The 21,854-nt window shown below is 54.1% G+C and overlaps 9 protein-coding genes across 9 annotated transcripts; 2 read left to right on the forward strand and 7 right to left on the reverse strand.

Moving 5' to 3' along the window:
• Positions 1-97: 97 nt before the first annotated feature.
• Positions 98-1,784, reverse strand: gel2 (1,3-beta-glucanosyltransferase gel2; the record flags this gene model as incomplete). The annotated part of the gene is made up of 5 exons (XM_001214209.1): positions 98-979; positions 1,044-1,328; positions 1,384-1,483; positions 1,588-1,718; positions 1,779-1,784. The coding sequence occupies 5 exons, from the start codon at positions 1,782-1,784 to the stop codon at positions 98-100; spliced, it is 1,404 nt and encodes a 467-aa protein (XP_001214209.1).
• A 1,410-nt stretch (positions 1,785-3,194) lies between these two features.
• Positions 3,195-3,858, reverse strand: ATEG_05032 (TOM complex receptor protein TOM20; the record flags this gene model as incomplete). Its single annotated transcript, XM_001214210.1, has 3 exons — positions 3,195-3,403; positions 3,481-3,726; positions 3,801-3,858. 3 exons carry the CDS (start codon positions 3,856-3,858, stop codon positions 3,195-3,197), a joined length of 513 nt encoding a protein of 170 aa, XP_001214210.1.
• A 307-nt stretch (positions 3,859-4,165) lies between these two features.
• Positions 4,166-6,371, forward strand: ATEG_05033 (exocyst subunit EXO84; the record flags this gene model as incomplete). Its single annotated transcript, XM_001214211.1, has 3 exons — positions 4,166-4,559; positions 4,638-5,913; positions 5,969-6,371. The coding sequence occupies 3 exons, from the start codon at positions 4,166-4,168 to the stop codon at positions 6,369-6,371; spliced, it is 2,073 nt and encodes a 690-aa protein (XP_001214211.1).
• A 975-nt stretch (positions 6,372-7,346) lies between these two features.
• On the reverse strand, positions 7,347-9,672 carry ATEG_05034 (putative ABC transporter; the record flags this gene model as incomplete). Its single annotated transcript, XM_001214212.1, has 2 exons — positions 7,347-8,878; positions 8,931-9,672. The coding sequence occupies 2 exons, from the start codon at positions 9,670-9,672 to the stop codon at positions 7,347-7,349; spliced, it is 2,274 nt and encodes a 757-aa protein (XP_001214212.1).
• Positions 9,673-12,265: 2,593 nt separating this feature from the next.
• Positions 12,266-12,884, reverse strand: ATEG_05035 (uncharacterized protein; the record flags this gene model as incomplete). Its single annotated transcript, XM_001214213.1, has 3 exons — positions 12,266-12,341; positions 12,409-12,536; positions 12,591-12,884. 3 exons carry the CDS (start codon positions 12,882-12,884, stop codon positions 12,266-12,268), a joined length of 498 nt encoding a protein of 165 aa, XP_001214213.1.
• Positions 12,885-13,458: 574 nt separating this feature from the next.
• On the forward strand, positions 13,459-15,159 carry ATEG_05036 (acyl-CoA synthetase; the record flags this gene model as incomplete). The annotated part of the gene is made up of 3 exons (XM_001214214.1): positions 13,459-13,750; positions 13,806-14,941; positions 14,995-15,159. The coding sequence occupies 3 exons, from the start codon at positions 13,459-13,461 to the stop codon at positions 15,157-15,159; spliced, it is 1,593 nt and encodes a 530-aa protein (XP_001214214.1).
• Positions 15,160-15,408: 249 nt separating this feature from the next.
• On the reverse strand, positions 15,409-16,587 carry ATEG_05037 (uncharacterized protein; the record flags this gene model as incomplete). The annotated part of the gene is made up of 1 exon (XM_001214215.1): positions 15,409-16,587. The coding sequence occupies one exon, from the start codon at positions 16,585-16,587 to the stop codon at positions 15,409-15,411; it is 1,179 nt and encodes a 392-aa protein (XP_001214215.1).
• A 284-nt stretch (positions 16,588-16,871) lies between these two features.
• Positions 16,872-18,632, reverse strand: ATEG_05038 (putative histidine acid phosphatase; the record flags this gene model as incomplete). The annotated part of the gene is made up of 8 exons (XM_001214216.1): positions 16,872-17,077; positions 17,132-17,252; positions 17,304-17,533; positions 17,583-17,953; positions 18,003-18,110; positions 18,166-18,284; positions 18,339-18,472; positions 18,521-18,632. 8 exons carry the CDS (start codon positions 18,630-18,632, stop codon positions 16,872-16,874), a joined length of 1,401 nt encoding a protein of 466 aa, XP_001214216.1.
• A 363-nt stretch (positions 18,633-18,995) lies between these two features.
• ATEG_05039 (allantoate permease family MFS transporter) lies at positions 18,996-20,810 on the reverse strand (the record flags this gene model as incomplete). The annotated part of the gene is made up of 7 exons (XM_001214217.1): positions 18,996-19,592; positions 19,645-19,899; positions 19,949-20,008; positions 20,062-20,207; positions 20,265-20,456; positions 20,513-20,557; positions 20,612-20,810. 7 exons carry the CDS (start codon positions 20,808-20,810, stop codon positions 18,996-18,998), a joined length of 1,494 nt encoding a protein of 497 aa, XP_001214217.1.
• Between the last annotated feature and the right edge of the window lie 1,044 nt (positions 20,811-21,854).

Genomic DNA, 21,854 nt, shown 5'->3' on the forward strand with positions numbered 1-21,854 from the left:
CCCCGAATGGATGAAAAGAAAAAGTTATTTGAGCAGACAACATGGATAATGGACGTCAGAACGACAAAAACATGCAGAAGAAGTTAAACGACCACAATCACAGCATGACCATGAAGGCGGTACCGGCCACGAGACCGAGAAGGGAGACGGACAGCCTGCCCGCGGCGCTCTCATCGTCGCTGCTGCTGCCGCTGCCGGAAGAGCTGCTAGAAGAGTTGCCGGGGGTGTTGGTCGCGTCGTTCGAGAGGGCATTGAGGCGAATACCAGTGACCTCCTTGCCGTTATGGTCGTAGATGGTTTGAGAGATGTCCTGCGACTTGACCTCCTTGAGGCTGCCCTTGTGAACCTTGCCGACAAAGCCATCATCAATGTAATCCTGGACCTTGGAGGGTCTCTTGGGGAGGTCGAACGTGTCGAGGAAAGTGCTGTTCTGGATGAGACCGGGACCGCACTTGGGCGGCTTGAGGGAGGTGGCGGTTTCGTTAGTCGCCTGGATGGTGCTCATGTCCAGCTTCGAGTACTGCTTCATCAGGTTGTCATAGTCGACCAGGAGCGTGGCGGTATCGTTATCGTTGAGCTGAACGAGACCATACTCGTTAGTCTCCTGGGTGAACTCGTAAATCAGACCGCCAGAGAACGACTTGGACATCTGTTCGCCATAGAGGGCCTCGACCTCGGTGAAGACACGGGGCGTGACCTCGTTGCAGCCATATTCGGAGAAGAAGACGGGGAGAGTGGCATTAGAGAAGTCCTCCGTCAGGACATCGTAGCCACTCTTGGTGAAGGAGGACTGGCCACACCACGAGTAAGAGTTGAGACCAAAGAAGTCGGATTTGGAGCTGGGGGAGTCCTCGTCCTCGCACATGAAGTAGTTGACGGTGTCGGTCAGCCAGGGACGGATATCAGCAGCCGAGTAGCCGACGGGGATGGAACGGTTCGCGTTCTTGGAGATGTAGTCCTTCATGTCACGGACCACAGCCTGTGATTGGACATCTATCAGTAACGAAGAAAGAGTGACAAAATGAGGACGGTCATGGACATACGCGAACGTAGGCGGGAACATCCTTGACACTCTGCTCGTTAATCACTTCGTTTCCGGCGAAGAAACCGAGAGTGTTGGGGTAATCCTTGAAGGCCTCGATGATGCCAAAGACCTGCTGGAAGTAGACCTCGTTGTAGGTCCTTTTGGGGTTGGTGCGGTCGAGGTAACCGCCCTCCAGAGGCGAGTTGACATCGAAGATGAGATAGATGCCGGCGGCGTTGAAGATGGACATGCAGTCATCGTGGTCCAGGTTAGGAGACATGTTGTAGATGCGGACGGTGTTGACCTAGCGTGGCGATTTAGCTCCCACATCGTGGAAGCGCTTGGACAGCAAAACTTACACCCAGGCGCTGCATCAGGGCAGCATCGCGCAGACAAGCATCGCGATCGGTCAGGGGGTCAGCTTTACCACTGAAACCACCAGAGCCACCAGGCTGGTAACTGTTATAGATAAACACCGACGATCAACAACACCGCTTTCCACACGCAGTAACCGGATCGAATATCACCGATGATGTACAAAAATGACAGACGGGAATCCTTACTCGACACCGAGAATCTGGAATCGATCACCGGTCTCACTGTTGACAAAGTCCTTTCCGCGGACCTCGACGGGATGGACGGCATTGGCGGCGGTCGCAAGCGCCGACACAGCGGCGAACAGACGAGCGTACGACTGTCGATGGGGTTAGTATTGGTTGTTGTTGACATTGATGTGGATAGTGGCAGAACCAACCGGCATCGTGGACCGACTGTTATAAATAGGGAGTATGTGGATGAGATGTGTAGATAGACTTATGCAAACGACAGGATGGAATCTCTCTCTGGAAGACCCGGCGCAAAATCTCTATAGGGAAAGAAGGACTCGGAAGTGAATGTATAGAAGGTGATCTAAACAACGAGCGTGGAATGAACGAACGACAGGAATTATATGCGACGATACGTGGGAAAAGCGCCACCCGACGAAGCAGAAGACAACAGCGACAACAGATCGAAGCAGCAGGAAAAGGAGGAGGGAGTCCTAAATAATAGTCCACAGCCGAGCAGCTGCCCAGACTTAATCAAACGGTAGTGAGCGCTAGACTCTGGGCAGCGCCAGTCCCCAGTGGAGGCGTCCACCGCACCACCGTCTCACAAATTGCTCCATTGGGGCAGCCAAGGACCCTTAGTTCCTGGGCCCTGGGATCGTCGGGCCATTCGGGAGGGTTTCTTTGAGTCCTTGGGGGAGAGAGGAATGCAACCAGCGTCGTCCGATCTATAAATATAGGAGAGGTGTAGACGAAGTGGCGGCGGGGTGTTGGCGATGTCTTGGGAGTTCTTGGGGGAGCAGATGCTCCTACTGGTACTCGGAAGGCACCCTGAGGTACCCCGATGTACCCTTTCCTACCCGAAACCCTGTGTCAGTACGCCGATCTACCAGCAGAAACCTCTGCTCCACATCATCCCTGTTTGCATACTCTTTTGATTTCTCTTCCCCTACCTTAATCAACTATCACAAATTCAAGCCAGAAAGATAATACACTCTACCGAACCGACCAAGGAAGCATCCTGCTCCTCTTAAAATACAACCCAAAAACCCATCCCAGGTGCCAGAGAAAATCATGAAAAGGAAAAAGACCCCGCTGGAGGGAGAAGAGGAACCCAACAGATTCCCATCTATCCAGGCTCCAACAAAAGACACCGACGGCGAGGGGACAGCGATGCAAACGCGATCGATCGAGGAGGGGAAACAATAAGGGGAAATCATTCAGAAACAAATTGAATTCCCAAACAATGTCATGGCGCCGAGAAATACCAAGATCCTCCGCCACACCAGCGGCCAAGACCTGATGCAAATATACAGGGGAGAAACACTTGACAAAGAAATAAAAAATACAGATGTAGTGGAGATGATGTAAGCAAGTATGACGACAGTCCAGGCAAAGTCGAGAGTGTGAGAGGCTAAGTCCAGTCCAGTCCGTCCTGAAATTGTCGACCAGGCCACGGCCCAGCGTGGACCGGAAGCGCAAGAAACCTATCCGGAAGGCCAAGTTTCTTGTCTGTCTGTCTGTCGAAACGGGGACGAAGAAGGCGAGTGGGAGAGAGAGAGAGAGAGAGAGGAGAGGTCGACTTCGCTGTAACTGCCAATTATTTTGCCATATTATTTGTTGCTTTACTCGACGCCGTGAGTTTCGGCGCCGCCCTCACTACCGCCAGTGAACGAGCCGAGCTTCAGACCGGCGTCCAGGGCGACCATCTCGGCCAACACCTCCAGCACCTCCTTGGGGACCGTCTTGTCGTATATCGAGATGAGGTCCTTGGGCTGGGGGTACACCTTCAGAGCCTTGTAGAAGCACAGCGCGGCTTCCATCTTGTCTGCACCTAGGTTTTGGTATGTGAATCGCCGACATCTCATGATAGTTGGGGCTTCGGGGAGGCAAGGAAAGCCAGGCACATACCTTCGGCGCAGAGCGACTCTCCCTTGGCAACTTGGCCCATGAAGTAGGCCTCCTTCTCTTCCAGGTCGGTCGGGAAGCCCTCATCCTTGGCCTGCTGAACCGCCTTCTTGATCGCCTCGCGTTCCATCGCGCCCTGCGCTTCCACCTCTTCCTTGACGGCCCGGGCGTGTCGGCGGTTGTTCCGCTTCAGAGCTCTGCGGAATTCCGGATCGGTCTGTCTCTTGTGGTCAAAGTACACGGCGTAGGCTGCGGAGGGGAGAAGCTAGATTAGTGACTGGAAGTGAAGATGGACAGACGGATAGTAGGTTCCTGTGGCTTACCCAGAAGACCGGTGACGATGGTGCCGGCAGTCGCGGCAACCAGGGTGGAAGTCCTCATGATGGCGGAAGGGGAGAAGTGATGGGGGATGTGTAGAGACGAAACGGAGTCGGCGGATCTCTTCGGACAAGACCAGACACGGGTAGAGCTTGGACGTTGATTGAAGCTGTTGCGGATAACCGAAGGGAAGATGGAAGCGTATAATTTTGACGCGTGGGGATCATCGTTGTTCCGCCTCGGGGTTTCTGTCCCGCTCGGGCCACTGGGGATGTTGTTTCACCCGCATTCTACCTAACCACCTTGTATCTTCGCTTCTCGATCATCTCCATCATCCTTCCGTCATCCTCCCTCTGGAGAGTCACCCACCATGGAAGCCCGTGGCTTGACCCTCCGCAGCAAGACCCGACGGGCTCGCCCTCAGATCAGCGCTCCCAAACCCATCTCAGGGCCTCTGCCCCCGAACAACAAGGCCATTGATCCAGTGCAGAGTACGACGACTTCGAGCTCCGGTTCTCGCTCCAGGGAACGACCTGCCCCCAAGGATGCCACCTCCGATCTGGTAAAACGACGATACTCGACTCGGTTCAACCAAGCTCCCGACTTCGACCCTAATGCTCCCCCGGTTCCCAGTCTCCCCAAGGGGCCTGCGTTTGGGGCATTGGTTCCCCCCGAAGTAAGCAGGCGACCCTCGGGAGAATCATCCGGTCCTCCTCAGGTCGATTTGGAGGCTTTGCGCGACCCTAGTTTGCCCGTCGATCGATGTAAGTATCTCGGGACAGCTGTCCTCTTTTTCCCCGCATACGTCATTTCGTGGTCCTGACCGCGTCTCTTACGTTCAGACGTCGCCAACCTTCTCGCCAACGCGTCCGAAGAGGAGATCCAAGAGTACCAGAGAAGCCTCCGGAAAGTCAAGAACCGCACCTCGACCGACCTTCAGCAAAATGTCTACCAAAACCGAACCCAATTCATCAAGATCAGCAAGGAGGCGGAGAAGCTGAAAGGCGAAATGCGCACGTTACGCACGCTAATGGCCGAGCTCACAACGGCCCTGGGGCAGACCACTGTCGGCAATACCCCAAATCCGATGTCGCCAAACCCGGACGAGCGCTTACCCAAGCGCAACGCCAACCGCAGCTCGGTCGCGAATCTCGAAAGCATGTGGAACGTGCAGCTGCAGACGCTATGGAAGACGGTTGAGGGCTCCCAGAAATTTCTTCCGGTGGTCCCCGGTCGGCACATTGTGATGGAAACCGGCAATTGGGTAGAGCTGGACTCTGCCACTTGGAAACCACGCCGACCAGTGCACATCGTTCTTCTGAACGACCATCTGTTAGTAGCGGCCAAAAAGCGAAAGCGTGTGGACCAGAGCAACCCGAATCATCGCGGCCCTGTTCCAACCAAGCTCGTCGCAGAGGAATGTTGGGCTCTGCAAGATGTCGACATGATCGACCTCGGTGCTAACCTGGGGACCGGTGCAGCACGCGAGGAAGCCGAGGACCGGGGCATCGATAACGCGATCAACATCCGCGTCGGAAACAAACCCTTTACATACCGTCACGACAAGCGGAATAGCTCCGCAAAGTCTGACTTGCTCGCCACGTTCCGAAAAACCGTCGAGGACTTGCGACGGACCCTCCGTTCGGAGACGGAGGCGGCCAGTCGGGCGAACGACTCCTTTGGTTATCTCGGGGCACGACATTCACTGTACTCGCCAAAGCCCGACCGCTATGACCATACAGACAATGACCGGGATCGGCCAGAAATTCTCATAGATGTGGATGGAAAGCAGCAGAATATGCGATCGGTGGAGGCTCAAGTGGATCAACTCGACATCGATATCGCTTTACAGCGGTTCAAAGAATCGGTCGAGCTGATCGAAAGGCTTCGGAAGTACGATTCAAGGGGCAATGCAGCTGCGCAGGAGGTGATCAATGCTAAAGTTGACGAACGCGCGGCCAAGCTGGCCGAGATGCTTTTGCGAGCTTTGGTCGACACGCACTCCTTCCCAACCGCCACCAAGACCAACGTCGAACGGCTGACTCGACTGGGATTCGGGGACCAAGCTCGCGAGGCCTATCTGAAGGCTCGATCAGACGTGATTTCGAAGCGTATTCGGTAATGTCCTCCGTGATGGGAGTTCGACGCCTTTAGCTAACCCTTGATCATGCAGGGCCTGCATCTTCGAAGGCGACCTACCTCTTTACATCTTCCAGGTCTCGTTTGTTTATTTCACGCTCATCAAGAACACGATCAGTATCTATCGAGACTGCTTCCCTACCGTTATGACCAGCGCATGCATCAAATGGGCCAAACACCACCTGGACGGGTTCAACGCGCTGCTCACTCGCCAGCTGAGCAGCGTGCAGCGCGGCACTACCGTGTGGCAGAAATGCATCGACATCGTCCACGAGCAAGCCGGCCTTCTCAACGAGGTTGATGTTGACTTTACGGATCTTGTCGCGCGGGGTCTAGAGTTGAACGGCGATGAGCACCACCACCGGCCGACGATGACGCGCTCGGAGTCGCTCATCTCGGGACTGGCAGATGCAGCAGCCGCCGTGCCTGACTATTGATTGGGGTATATATAGAGATGAAGTTGCCACTTGGTGTAACCTACAATATATATTACCTGCCTTCCTGCTCCCATAGACCTTATTGGAGGCTTCGATACTAGCTGGACAATATCATGGACCCGTCAATGTACAAAACCAGGAGGAGCTCTATTCGGGAGCCCATCTCCAGGTTCATAATTCAATATCCGGAATATAAGTGATACTTGATATAGGACACCCATTGACAAAGAATCCAATAATACATGAGCCCCCTAAACTGACGAAGCCACATTCAAATTCTCCAAAAACGGCCCCAATCTCGCCCAGAACCCGCGCTTCCCTCTAGTCACCTCATCCATTTCCGCCCTAAGCACCGGGTCGATGCCTTTCGCGCGCCATTTCGCCTGCTTTTCCAGCGGGACCTTATGGACGGGGTGGTCTGGTCCAACATCGTCGATGCTGAGCTTGCCTGGGGGGTTGATGTCTCGTTTGCAGGAAGGGTCGGGCAGGGGTATTTGTTTCTGAGTCTCCAGCTGCTTCTTTTGGTGTTTTGTTTGCTGTTTGCTCTGTCGGTTGGATCCGGATCGGATCTCGGGGGCGGTGGGTGTGGGGGTGTCTTTTTCCATGGTTGTGAGGTATCTCAGGAATTGGTTGTACTCCGTACTTCGGCTGTGTTTCTCAGGGAGTCTGGTTCTAGCGTGGTATAAGTAGTTATACGGATGCGAGTCAGATGATGTCACCGAGGCAGTGCAGTCAGTGCAATATAGTCGGGCACTACTAGTTGTAACTAGTATGTGGAGATGGGATGTAGTCCATGGGGCCAAATCCTTAGGCCAATCGCATCCGTATGCCATTGCCCAGCCTCGTAGGGCTACCCTACATGCGTATGTATCGGAGTAAGTTCGGGATAGTACTTGGATAAATAAGAAATGATCTATCCAATAGCATTTATATAGATCTAACACCGCTAATGCTTATATACACCAGATGAAGTGGCTAAAACGAGTACCAATCATACACCTCCTCGTCCTGGTCATCGTGTTCTGACTCCGTCGTGTCCTTCCTCCGCCAAGACTTCCGGGCGTGTTTCTTAAACTCCGACGGCGGCGACCACGCCACATTCCAGATGTCCGGGTGGTTCATCGTACTCTCGTACTTGAGCACGCCAAAGCGGAAGTCCAGCGGCTCACTGGCGTCGTCGATGTTCTCCGACGGGAGACGCATGTAGTACCGGACCGAGTCGGGGATCTCCTCGCGGTTGTGGCTGATCATGATGAGAGCCTGGTCGTCGGACAGGCCGTGGTGGCGGATGGTGGCTTCGTTGACGTTGAAGCCCTTGAGCCAGGTCTCCTTGAGAGTGGTGCGCCGAGTGGCGGTGGAGACCCGGTTGCGCGAGTGCTCGCCCGCCTCGAGGAAGTGGATGCATTTATCCCGAATGTGCGCGGGCATGCCTGAGAAGGCCTCGTCGAGGATGACGATGTCCGGTTTGTGGATCAGGGCGCGGATGAAGAGGACCAGACGTTGCTGGGCGGTGTCCAGCTCGCCGAAGCGCACGCCGTCAGCGTATTCCACGTCGTAGTCAGTGGGTGTGTAGATCGCGCCGCCCTTTTGCTGTCCCAGTCGGGGGAAGAGCTCCTTCGATTCGATGGTGATGCGTGGGGGTTTCTCGCGGGTGGTGATCGCCGCGTCGGGGTCAAGTTCGGCTTTGAAGAAGCGGAGGGCGGCACTGACGTCGAGATCGCGCTCGTGGTCGAGCTTCGGCTTGGAGAGGAAGGTCTCGGCAAAGGCCGACTCGACGGCCTGACGGACGGTGAGTTGTCGCGGGAAGAAGGCGTGAATCTCCGGGGAGGAGTGGCCCAGCCGTGATTGGAGTTCGAAAATCGAGATGCCCGGTTTGCCGGGCTCAGGCAGACGAGACCGTCCAAAAAGCTTCATGGGAAGAGCATAGGCTTGTGGGTGGTCCGAGGTAATCAGGGAGAGCAAGGTGGTTTTTCCGGATCCATTGGCTCCAAGAATGACCCATCGCTGGCCGCGGCGGACGGTCCAATGAAGGCCTTCCTTTTCTTCGTTGTTGACTTTCTGCGTCCAGTTTCCGAGGACAACTTTGTCAGCGTACTGCACGCGCACGCCATCCATCTCAATCAATGCCTCGCCCCCTCGAGGAGCCACAAGGCCCACCTGGCTGGCTTTCGAGGAGAGCAAGCGCAGGTCCCACAGAAGCTGACGGTCCAGATGGCCTGCATCGATGGCTTCCCTTGCTTTCTGGTAGATGGCCTTATCCTCGGCCGAGTACGAATCGGTCTTTTTGCCGCCGAGAGCGGACCTCCAGATCTCAAACACTTTTTCCGTCTCGGACCGAGGACCTTGGTGTAGGACATGGTTAGAATTGCCCAGTATCATGGTGTGCGTGATCCAATCCGGAATAGAATCCTGTGGCCGCAGAGCCAGGATCAACCGGGGATCCGATTTGGCCGCCAGGCGCTGCAGCAAGCCAGAGATACTACGCGTAGTAGCTGGATCGAGACCCACTACAGAGAAGTCAGATGGGGAGTCACGGGTCAAAAAGGTTGGTTGACTCACTAAAAGGATCATCCAGCAGCAGAAGCTCTGGTTTACTGAGGAGGGCCTTCGCAATGCGAGTCCGGCGTGTCTGACCATTGCTCAGGTTTGCGACTGGCATATCGAGCAGTGGCCCCAGGCGCAAATCGGTAATGACTTGCTCCAGAAGCTTTTGATCCTTCACCGTTCCTTCCTGCTCCTCTTCCAGAGGATTCAGAGATGTCTGCCCCTTGAGGTACTGACGGACCGTCCAGTCGGTCTCTTCGCGAAGACTCTCATACCGGGCACTCAAGTAGGCGCCGCGCGTGCCTCCAATCGCCTCCGACCCTTCGCCACTGAAACCAATATACTGAATCGCCTTTCCCGCATAGCGTAGCTGCGGGTCCTTGTTGTATATCTCGTCGGTCAGGAGGTAAGGGTAGGAGCGTGCATTGGGCGGCAGACAGACGTACTGGCCGCGGAGGACGTCTAGGAGTTGCGTCCGCCCGGAGGAGCCGATCACTGCCCAATTCTGCGTCCCCTCGGCCTTACTGCTCGAAGGACTGGCTCCATCAGAAGGTAAGACGAAGTTGAAATTGGGGAAGAGGGGAGGGTTGTGCGGGCTGACGTCGGCGATTTCTTCGGGGGTTGGGTACTTCTGGTAGAAGGTGGCGTCTTTGATGCGAATTAACGGAGGGGCGGAAGAGACCGGACGAGTGGAACGAAGCAACAGGTGCGTTGAAGGCTGGAAGAGCCTGGCGCGCACCACAGCAGGACTCAACATGGCGTGTAAATGCGAGTTGTCGATGAGCGCAGGTCGACCATGGCGAAGCTGAGTTGAAATAGAAATAGGTACCTAATTGGGGAATCCCCGGCGGCGGCCTTAACTCCGAGGCACGTGCCAAGCCGTGGCTAGGTAGCTTCCCCGGAGTTTTCCCCCGTCTCCCCGTATACATATCGGAGTACAGAGTCCACGTTGATGTAACAACCAAACAGGAGACAGCGGGCACAAGGATAACCGCCAGGACCATAAATGCAACCGCCACTCGAGCGACCCGACGAAAGGCAGTGGCGCCAAATAATGGACGTAGGGGTCGATCGACAAACTGCCCGGCGGCCGCTGTACTCCGTAGATTGATTTGTATCAGCAGCCCAATATAATGGCAATGGGAAGCAGTAAGGTAAGTAAGTACCCGGCGAAATAGTCTATATACCCAAATGAAGCCACTTTCTATCCATGATTCCATGCGCGTCGCTCCATCTTCTGCCAGTGGAGAAAATCCTATGAGGTCTTGCTCCGCATACAGATACTGAGTCTCATTCCCGGCGAGACAGCTATTATCATCCACCCAGTTCCGCAGGCTGATAACATCACGAGTCTGGGCTGTTTCGTATTAGAACATGCGGAAATTGCGCTCCACCAATTCATCTAGGTCCGTTCAGCACCTGGGTCTCGAATGGGAGAATGGTGGAGATGAAAATTGACCAACCATACTCGGCTAACTTGACATTAATTCCAGCAAGAAGAGATCTCCTTTCGACATTCTTGTCTCGCCGCTGACTGGCTAGGAACAAGGGACAGGCTTTGTCCTGGTCCACATGCTCGAGCTGGCGTTCCAATCTCACCAGCTGATCCTGTTTGGACAGCAGGAGCCGACTTCGAAGCCATGAAAACCGCCGACAGATGTGGAATTGATTGGAGGACCCGATGAGAGCGCTATATCGGGGATATTCGCGTGGGCGAGAATCAACTTGATGAGAGACCCTGGTCAGCACCCTCATCGTTGGCACGTTGGGGGGAATGGAGCATGCGCAGGCCCTTTTCAATATCATGATCTTGATTGAAACCCCCATGCATAGTGGATGGATATCAGGTAAGCCTACATTACTTGCACTTCTTTCTCTCCGTCATTTTGTCTCATATAGCCTCCGTTATATAAGGGATAAATGAATCATTTTGATCTGGGTCAGTGGACAGAACGCCCGTCGCCCAAGGCAGCCCGGGCACCTGCGCGAGCCAGCCACCCAGTTGGGTAGCTGTTGTCCTGGCGCTAAATCTGACAGATAATCCTTGCTAGTTACGTAGTCACCATACATATCTCAGCCTCGTCTACGGTCTGGACAGGATTCCTATTTAACCAAAGTGTGTCCTCATGCATGCCCCGCCATCATCAAATGGGCACCGCAGTCAACGCCTCACCCAGAACCGTCGAGTTATTCATCGCGTAGGCTGTTCTTTCCCACAAACTCGTGTGCTGTGCACCATACCTCTCGGGGTTGTCTCCTCATTATGGAGAGCAAGACTTATTCATTCGGGGACCCACGCTCGAAGGTTGACAGATATCCGCATGTAAGATACCACAGAGCTTAGGTAGTTGAAGAATACGGCTGAAGCATCACAGGATAATAAATACCGGTCTGGGGACGAGGTTTATTATCACGCGACTCCGAATAGCAAGGAGGGTCCCTATATTATCTGCACGGTGCCATCTCCGGGGAAGTATACGTTATGTGACAAAAATGGGCAGCCAGTACTAGACGGACGTGAGGTGCTGATTGCTTTTGACACAGAACATATTATCTCCTTCGACGATTTCATCTATTACCCTTATCTGCAGCAAAGGACTTTGTCTAGATCGGATAACCAGGCCTCCAGGCCTTCGATCTGCAATTGGATGCCAACCATGGCTTTCCAAGGTGTGTGCCGCGTGAGCAGTTTTGCTCGCAGGGGAGATTGTCTCTCTGTATCAGTCAATCCAGGGTCAGCCCCTGAACCTCGATAACTTGTGTTCTTCCAAAGCGCTGCACTGGTCCGTTCGAAAGGGTTGTGAGAGGATATCCGGCGAACTCGTCGCCCATATGCACACCGTGAGCAGAGCCACATCCCAAAAGCAGGCGCCCCTGATAAAATGCAACGGGCGCGTATGATATTGTTTTGGGTTCGGACGGAGGCTGGTGGAAGAAACACAGGTCTCTGTTGCCATATCGCATGGGATTTTGTCTCGGCCATTCCACGTGAAACTTGAAGCTCAGATGTTCATGGAGTGACTCATGCGTCACCATTGACCTCATGGACTGTGATTTGAGAAGTGTTTGAAGTAGAAAATACGACAGTGCACCGTGGCTCTCGTCATCCCCAAAATATTTCGGGCACCAACAGCTCGGGAGATTGTGATTCTCAAGTGGGTTTATGTCTACTGGTCATACCAATCACATACTACTTTCTTTTGAATAAACTGCCAATTGCAGCTGAATTAACGACAGCTAAGCCATATCTAGGTTACCTCTGTAAAACAAATGCGCAAGACCTGCATATCTGTATGCGTAAACCAAAAGCACAAGTATGAATATCAGACTGACGACCGTGTCAATCCAAATTAATCCAGCCTCCACCACCCAGATCCTCGATCCCTGTCAAAGCTGTGGAAGAGAGACGCTGACGTAGATAAAATACTGTAAATCACGTCAGTCCCATCTAACTAAAATACAATCAGAAGAACACCTACCTCGCTGCGCTTACCGCACAATGCAGCGGCAGGGCGCATGGGCAATACGGCATTTGCAGGAGCCAAAGCCGTTCTGAGTGCAATGGCAGACCTTGCCACCACCGATGCGGCGGCATCTTCCACGGCACATCTTCTTGCGGCCCTGATCGTCTGTTAGTTGGTGGGAGCATATCTGTGGAGGGACTGGATTGCATACCTGATCATCGCCAAAGAGGGTGTCCGGGTCAGTCGGATCAGCTGAGACATCAAGGTCAGCGTCGTCGTTTTCGTCGACAACAGTGTCGTCGTTAACGGCATCATCAACGAAGCCTTCATCGTCATTGCCAATGGGGATATCGTCACCAGTGGGATAGAGGGGGGCAGGGGCTCCAATGTTGTCGTCAGTGGGCGCGACGCTGGTGGTAGTAGGGTTGGCAACTTCAGCCAGGCCAGTCTGAATGTACAGACTGAAGAGGATAAAGATTGCTAGGAGAAGCTTGAGGGAAGGCATTGTAAGGATGAGAGTGGTGGTTGAGATATTGAGTGTATTGGGAGATGCGAGGGCGAGGATGGATAGAGAGAAGAAGAGAAGAGAGTGTGAGGGTCGAAGAGAGCTGTATATATAGCCAGTTCAGAGAGAAACACAATGCATTCAGTGACGGGGAAATCGTGACTACTACAACTACGTGAATAGTTTGATTAACGAAAGCACGAAACGCCTCCAACTACTGAATTTCAGACCATTCTGATTCACGGTGGGATATAAACCAGCTGAGTGACGACATGACAGTATTATCTCTATTGTTGACCATGCATGGATTTCACTATTGCATGTACTCAACCTGTCTAACACCATGATTCCATTCAATACTGATAAAATATGATAAAATAATACTCATAGACGAAGAACCATTATTGGACCTGAGATGAAGTATACCCGGACTCAAATCAACTCCCGAGCCACCTCTCGGCCCCAAATCTATCACCGAGCCGACTCCCCGCATGAGCGACAAGTTCCAATCGACTCTGCCTGAACACTCTCAGCCATATTTATATAGATCCGATCCCAGATCGACCCAGCCCTCATGCAGCTGACCTCCCTCCCCTCGCTGCCGCTCTTTGTCGCGGCGAAGCGCCATGCCGAGGAGTCCCCGCACAAGGTCGCCGTGATCGATGCCACCAAGGTCCAGCGCTTCACCTACCGCCAGCTCCTCGCCGACGCCGCCGCCCTCAAGCAGCGTCTCTTGCAGGAACTGCATCTCGCCGACAGTGACGATCTCGACGAGCGGCGCATCGCCTTCCTGACCCCGAACGGATACGATTATGTCGTCACGCAATGGGCCGTCTGGGCCGCGGGGGGTGTCTGCGTGCCGCTCTGTACATCCCCCGTCCCCCTGGATAGTTCAAATCAGCGAAGCTAACACCCACCCAGGCACCTCCCACCCGGTCAAAGAACTCCTCTACACAATTGGCGACTCGGATCCGTCGCTGATCATCCTGCACCCGGCCTTCGCGCACCTCGAAGACCCCCTGCGGGAGTCCGCCGCAGCCATCCCCTTCATGACGCTGACCCCATTCACCCAAGCCGACGACGACATCGCGCTCCCTCCATTCAGCCCGCAATGTCCCCTCGACCGCCGCGCACTCATGATCTACACATCTGGCACAACCTCCAACCCCAAGGGCTGCGTGACAACCCACAAGAACATCACCTTCCAGGCGCAATGTCTCGTCGACGCATGGGAGTACTCGCCTTCCGACCACCTCATCCATGTGCTCCCACTGCACCACGTGCACGGGATCATCAACGGGCTAACGGCCAGCCTGCTCAGCGGCGCCACCGTCGAAATGCAGCCCAAGTTCGACCCGGGGGTGATCTGGACGCGCTGGCAGGACGCCGGCTCGTCGACCATGTTCATGGCCGTGCCGACCATCTACGCGCGGCTAGTTGACTACTTCGAGACGCACATCCGCGGCACGGAGCGTGAGGCTGCCGCACGCGACGGCGCCCGCGCTCTTCGGCTAGTGGTGAGCGGGTCCGCTGCCCTGCCCACTCCGATCAAGACCAAGTTTGCTGCTATCACCAGCCAGATCCTGCTGGAGCGCTATGGCATGACCGAGATTGGTATGGGGATTAGCTGTGGGCTGGATGTGGAGAAGCGCATCGACGGGAGTGTCGGGTGGCCGCTGCCGGGCGTGCAGGTGCGCTTGACCGATAAAGAGACCGGCGCGGTCGTCGAGGCGGTGGATGAAGACGGTATGATTGAAGTGAAAGGGGACAATGTCTTCCTTGAGTATTGGCGCCGGCCCGAGGCCACGGCGAAGGAGTTCACGGCCGACGGGTGGTTCAAGACGGGGGATGTGGCCCGGCGGGATGCGGCCGGCGCGTACTTCATCCAGGGCCGGGCGTCCGTCGACTTGATCAAGTCAGGTGGATACAAGATTTCCGCTCTGGAGGTGGAGCGGAAGATGCTGGGGCTGGATGCGATCCAGGAGGTCGCGGTGGTCGGCTTGGCCGATGAGGAATGGGGACAACGGGTCGCTGCTGTGGTAAAGCAACGGCCAGAGGTAAGCTTTGATTGTCTCAACATGAGCCAGTCCAGGCTGACGAGTACATGCAGACCGAGCCACTAGAGCTCCAGACTCTCCGCGTGCAGTTGAAACAGGAAATGGCCCCTTACAAGATCCCTACGGTCTTGAAGATCGTGGATGGGATCGAACGCAATGCCATGGGTAAGGTAAATAAGAAGACGATAGTGCAAAAGTACTGGCCGGAGTTACAGTAGACGTCGGGCAGAGCTATAGAATTGGGATATGAATAGAAGTATGCTCCACTCGACTAGAACATGCACCATGCTCCTCGCTCCGATATCCTCCTGCCTTGTCTTTCATCAATTTTCCATGTAACACAATAATACTGCTGCATCTGTTTCTCGTGCCATCTTGACAAAACTCACTCCGACCATCCCTGGGTAGTCGATGGGCTATTTGACGACCCGGCCCTGGCCTTACCCTTGCCCTTACCCTCCGAAGACTTAGGTGGGCCCCCCATATCCAGGAGACGGCATATGCCCCCAGGTGGTTAGATCGAATGACTGAAATGGGACCATCGGCACAGGCAGTCGTGGAGGTCTCCCTTCTGGGGGCTCAGTCGGGATCTCCGCTCCTCGATACATTAGACCGGCGATGGTCACAACCGAACCACCCGCAAACTCCTCTCCACGCACTCGTCTAGGCGGCGGGGTCCTCGCTCCGGACGGCCCAGCCTCAGCAGTGGACGGCCTTGGCTCAGGAGTCGACGGCCTTGGATGCGTCCTCGTCAATATGTCCCTTGCCATACCATACGCCCTTAGCTTCTCTTGGTTCTGGCAGGTTCCCTCTTTCGCAAACTTATCCCAGGCATGGCCACACTTGTTTGCGCGCCGCCAATTTACAGCACAATTAAGATCCCTTCTGCCCTTGGCCGACAATCTTTCCGCCTCAGGGCACAAACGATCGTGTTCCGCGGTAATCCACAAAGTATTGAAGGGGAAGGAATCGGCTGGTGCGTACAAAGGCGACACTCTTGGATGTGCTGGATCAGTGTCAGGGTATAGGTAACAGTCCTGGAAGAAACGCAGCAGACAAGAAGGATGCGAGCCGCCGCGGCGAAGGGGAATTGGAACAGGGGCCTCTTTTTCCTTCGGGTCGATGGTCGCGTCGACGGGAGGGTAGAAAGCAATCACAGCATAGAAGTCATTTCTGCCGTAGGAGTTCATGGCGGTAGAGACGGCGATGTTCGCTCCGGCACTGAAACCGCTGAGAGAGATGTGCCTCACGTTGTATTCGTCTGGCTTGGTTTTGACATACTCGATAACCTCTATAGCATCATCCAGAGCCGCGGGATAGGGGTATTCGGGAGCTAGACGATACTCGACGTCGAGGACGGTGTGGTTGGCGTTATTAGCAATAAAGCGACAGAATTCATCGTCTATGCCATGGCCCGGGATGACGAACCCGCTCCCACAGAAGTTGATGAGCACAGGATTGGGCTGCGGATTGGCTGGATCGTGTTCAGCAGGATAGTAGACATTAACGTGAATCTGGCGGTCCCCGCTGCGAGAAACAATGGTCATGGTAGTATCTGGCTGGGCTTGCTTCTGGGGATAGACCTTGGGGAGCAACCATCTTAGGATGACTGCAATGACCTTCAGAATGAAGTATGGAGGCCTCATGGTGGTGGATGTTGTGGATGTCGAGATGGAAAGGGTTGCGGGTGTGAGTGGATGGCGAGAGGAAGAAGACAACAAAGCGACGAAAGAAGAGGAGTGCTTTTTATTGTGAGCAGAGAGACGGCCTGTGCCGAAGGAAAGGGCTAACGACATGGAAATTAGCGAAATTGTAGCATCATCTTCACAGGAAAGAACTATACAGCCAGTACTATATCCACAGCCCATTCACCATGACAACAGTGAAGGGTCTCCCACTATTTACTTTCTAATCACTCATTATCCCTCGACTATGGCTTCACAATCCGCATAAATGGTAGGGTCAGATCAGTGAAGAAAGTGACGGCCCCAGTAGACGCGGCAGTGGTGACATTTTGCTCTGGAAGCCCACACACAGCAGCAAAAGACCCATATTGCTCCTTCTTCTGCGAGACATGCTTCACATATTCATCCACAGGACAACTGCGTCCTGGGCCAGAGTGACAAGACGGCACCGCTAATCCAGTTAGTATGACTGTGGGTACACCTCTATGGGAGGCGTTTCACTCACGATAGACTGCGTCGTTCAGGAGAATCCGCACGTTGGTCGAATCCTTCCCCTGGCTGCTACATGCCAGCCGTTCGAATGCAATGGTTCCACGCATCGGTGAAACATGACTACTCACAAAGAGCTATCCAGTGTCAGAATCCATCCCATCGCCCTGGTTCTTTCATGTACATACCCGGTCTTTGTCCATCTTGTCAGCGGCAAGGGCCTTCTGCTCGTCGAACACCCCCAGAACCGAGGCAAGTTCATTGATCTGGTTGTCGTGCGTAAAGGCCACAATCAGCCGAGGCAATTCAGTCGTCCCGTCCGTAGTGTTGGCTGTCACTCCAGGGCCTTCCTGCAGCAGATCGACAATGCCTTGCAGCACCGGCATCATGACCGTCATGTTCTTGCCTGCACCAGCGCCTGAGAAACACCGTTAGCGACCGCTTCGTTCTTGACACAAGAGCCGTACCGGTGCCATAGTAGTACCGCAGATCCTGGCGATACTCGTACTGGAGAATCTCCTTTTCTTTGAAGACATCACACCACGGGCTGACCCGACCGGTAATCTGCGTCTCGAACCCGCACAGGTACGGGAAGATGGACACTTGGCTGTCGGTGAGAGTTAGGTTCCCCGAGATCAACTTGTTCAGTCGCTTGGTGATCGGAGGAAGGTAGATATCATCCCAAGTGGCCGCATACTCGCCGCCGCTGACGTCCTTGAAATTCGGGCACATGTCCGATGTTGCCAGCGAATTGCCCGTAGCGGCGGCCGCGTCCGCATTAACCACATGGATATCCCCATACGAGGCATTAGGTCCGAGATAGCCTCGGGCGAACAGTCTACGAGTGTGTCAGAAAGAGCACAAAAGTCAGAATGCGCTCGGTCTACCTCGCAGAATCAATAGTCCGCTGATAGTCGTTCGCCCACAGCAAGAACGGGGTATTGTCTTTGTAGAAATCAGGATAGCGAAAGCGGAGGTCAACTCCCAGGTTATACCTGCACGAGTATTAGTTAGGGCGTACTCAGATAGGGACCTTTGTGTACTACGCACAGTTCCTTGTACCCAGTGATGGACACCTGGGCGATTTCTTCCTCCGGATATCTGAGAACAGGGCTCCAATCGGAGATGAAGCTCAGAGACCCTTTTGCCTGGAAATCGGCAGATTGGAACTAAAAATTATGAGAAGAATGACAAATGATGTACCTAAGAGTAGGATCACGTACCGCTTTATGGAGAGCCTGCCATTCGGCATAGGCTCCTGGGTCTGGATATCTACTCCCATGGCGAACAACGTACACGGCTTGATCAACTGAACAGCCCTCAGGAACGGAGGACGAGATCTTGTTGACATTGGGGCCTACATCGGTCAGTGGGTGTATTCCATGGCGGAGTGAAGACTACTCACCAGCGAACCACGGAGAATTGGCACCTAGATGCTGCAACGGATCAAATGCATGGCTCGCAGTTATCGAGCCCAAAATCAGCCATCCCAATTTGTTGACGCTGTAGCCTGCCATGGTGCTCCGTGGACAAGTATGGGAGAGTTAAGCCCCTCATCAAGTCCGTCGAGTGCACGCATATTTATACGTGGACGATCTCTACCGAGTCATGAGAATGAATCCAACTAGCGATCTATCTCTCCGAAGAACAGCCGGTTAAATAGATTAAGGGGAAACTAGAGCGTCCCCACCATCTGCGACAGCCCGTTCAACCGCTGCGGATCGGCCACGTGCAGCAGCCCTAATGCAGTCCGGATAAGACACTCGATCCGTGCAATACTCCATACCGATAGGTACTCCGTAGTTCACAATCACAGGTATCTCAGTCACAGTCACTATATACATCATCTCATTTGTCATTACTACTCCTGGGCGTCGCCATCAGGTCTGGAAAATCCACCGCGGGTCCTTATCCCCCTGGAAATCGCCCTCGGCATCGCCAACATCGCCCATCAGCGCCGGGAGACCTTCTCTGTCTCTGATCCGGGCCTTCTCGGCGTTTTCCCGATTCAGTACCTGCCACAGGATGAACACCACAACAATATTAGCGACGAGATACCCCAGCGCAAACCCATGGCCGAGGAAGTAGCGCGGGGCCGTCTCTGTCCGGTATAGCTGCGTGCCGAGCACCGCGCCGCAATTGCCAATGGAGATCTGCATGGCGTTGGCGATGCATCGTTTTGTCTGACCAGAGACGTTGTTGGCCGGCCACGAGAGCACAATCGCGACGGCCGGGTAGATGCCAGCAGCCGCGAAGATGGTGCCCACGTAGGACACGCCCGGTCGGGGGTCAGAAAGCAGAAGGATGTAGCCAATACAGGCGAGCGCGGAAGATCCCATGATGAACGGCGCACGGCGACGGGTTCGTTCGGAGAGAATGGCCACGGTGAGGGTGAGCACGAAGGCCACGGCGTACGGAGGGACGGAGAGCAGCTGGGCTTCCGCAGCTGTGTATCCCAGCTCTTTGATGATCGAGGGCTGTTCCACTGTTAGAAGCACATCGCACACTGTCCAAACTATCGCTACTCACCAGAAACAAGGACAGAGTGTAGAGCGGTAGGGACATGGTGTGGAAGCCCAGGCCATACAGCCACACCTTCGGGTCCTTGAAGGCATCCAACACGGCCGACCAGGTGAACTGCTCATCGCGGGTGGAGTCGTTGTCATTCTTCAGGCGGAATTGGATGAAGGCGCGTTCTTTCTCGGACAGGAATTCTGCGGTTGCCGGATAGTTGTACACCCAGAAATACGCGACAATGGACATGATGATTGTCAAGAGACCCTCCTGTTGATCATCAGCTTGTGCTGTCAGACTGTTCTCGCTATGGACTCACCAGGATGAAAATCCACCGCCAGCCACTGTACCCCCCGACACCTCGCATGTGCGCAATCCCCTAAGCCAGTTAGCCATACGACGCAGCACAGTCATCACCAGACTGGAACACACCCAAGCCAATACTCCGCCAAAAGCGCCAGCCAGGGACGCGGCGCTGAAGAACAGCGCGACTCGGTAGTGTTGCTCATTCCGCTTGTACCACATGGAAAGGTAGAAGACGACTCCCGGGAACAGTCCGCTCTCGGTAATCCCAAGAACTATATTCATCCGACAGTCAGTGACACGTTCGTCCGGATAATTACTCGTGCACGTACAGGTCCGTGAAACCAGGAATCCGGGATAGTTCTGAACCACACCCAGAAGAGTGGCAACAATACCCCATGCGAGGGTGAGCGTAGGCAGCCAAATCCGGGGCGTAGTCTTTTTCAAGGCGATATTGCAGGGAATCTCGAACACCACGTAACCAATGAAGTACAGCGTGAGTCCGGTCAAGTACTGGTTGCCCGCTGGGAAGCCATGTCAGTCTTGGTGTGAGGGAGAACAGTGTCGATAATCAACATACTCATCTTGACATCCTCCGTCAAGCCCTCGAGGCGAGCATTTCCAACTAGGGAAAGTTAGCAACCAGGCCATGTCACTCTGCAGATTGGCAAACCCGTACCGTTGCTCCGGTCCAGGAACGACAGAAGGTATAGGATTGTCAGCGGAGGGAGGAGTCGAAAATCCAGCTTTCGAAGCAAGGCCTTCTCATTAATACCATTGTGCTCCTCGGCATTACTACTCTCCGTGAGAGAGGCTGTTTTTGCATCTTTGGGGGCAGATACCAGCTCTGCTTCCCTTTTTTCGTTCAACTTCGCCATGATCGCGGCGATGTGCTGCCGGCCAGATTACAAGTCTCGAACAATTCGACACAATGGGGCTTCCGGGGAGACACAGGACCTGCAGGAAAGCTCAACTGCCGACAGATTATTCCCGTAGGAATACGGCATGTCTGTTCATTTAAAGTATGTCTGGTGGTCCTGGCCACATGGCCGACAGCACACCATCAGACTACTGATTCGCGCGATGGTAATTGCAATAACAAGGCTTCTGCGGGGTCCAGGCCGATCTTGCATGGCCCGTGATGTAAATGCAGAGGTCAATCGGGATCCAAGCATGGGTTGCTGATGAGCAATCCGGGTCCCGCGATGACGAGATTCGCGGTGGAGCCAGGAGCGTCTCTCATGAAAGAGCGAACGAGCATTGGACTTATTTGAGATTGCTCTAAACTATAATGAGATGCGCTTTGAGAGGAGAAAAGTGGAGGATCAGGATCAGGACCTGGTGAGTTGACGGCCGGAGTACGTATGGTGGCTGTCCATGGCTTCTCCACCGTGCCATTGCATGCTCCATATATCCCAAGATTCTGCCGATAGCTTGACATGCGAATGCCATTCCTCCGCATGAGTTGGATGATTCTCGTCGAAATGTGCACTTTAGCAATGCATATCCAGGCAGATAATAGGCTCCTGTGTCCTAACAATCACGCCATCTGCGGAGGGATGTAGTAATCGTTCCCAAGCCAATGATCCTGCTTCTCCCGCGCTTCGCCTTTCACAGATAGTCTTGGGATGAAGATATTGGCATGGACCTATCGGCCGAGTGAGTGTCGTGTTGTTGATGTTCATCAGTTGCCGGCCAGCAGACGATGCAATTGACCACTAGGAAGACAACATCCCCAGTCCTCAAGTAGGTTATACAATTGAAGAATTATTTAAAAAGAAAGGATGATAACTTGAATGCAGATGTTCAATTCATTGTATTCCATGCAACAGATGCAATGATCCTGCCAAATCCAAAGACAAAAGGGTATATAAGTTCGCTCAGTGACCGTCCAGGCACCCAGGCCACCAAACACCGTCCCT

This window comes from Aspergillus terreus, genomic scaffold (genome assembly GCF_000149615.1).
Source record: "Aspergillus terreus NIH2624 scaffold_7 genomic scaffold, whole genome shotgun sequence".
Taxonomy (NCBI): Eukaryota; Fungi; Ascomycota; class Eurotiomycetes; order Eurotiales; family Aspergillaceae; genus Aspergillus; species Aspergillus terreus.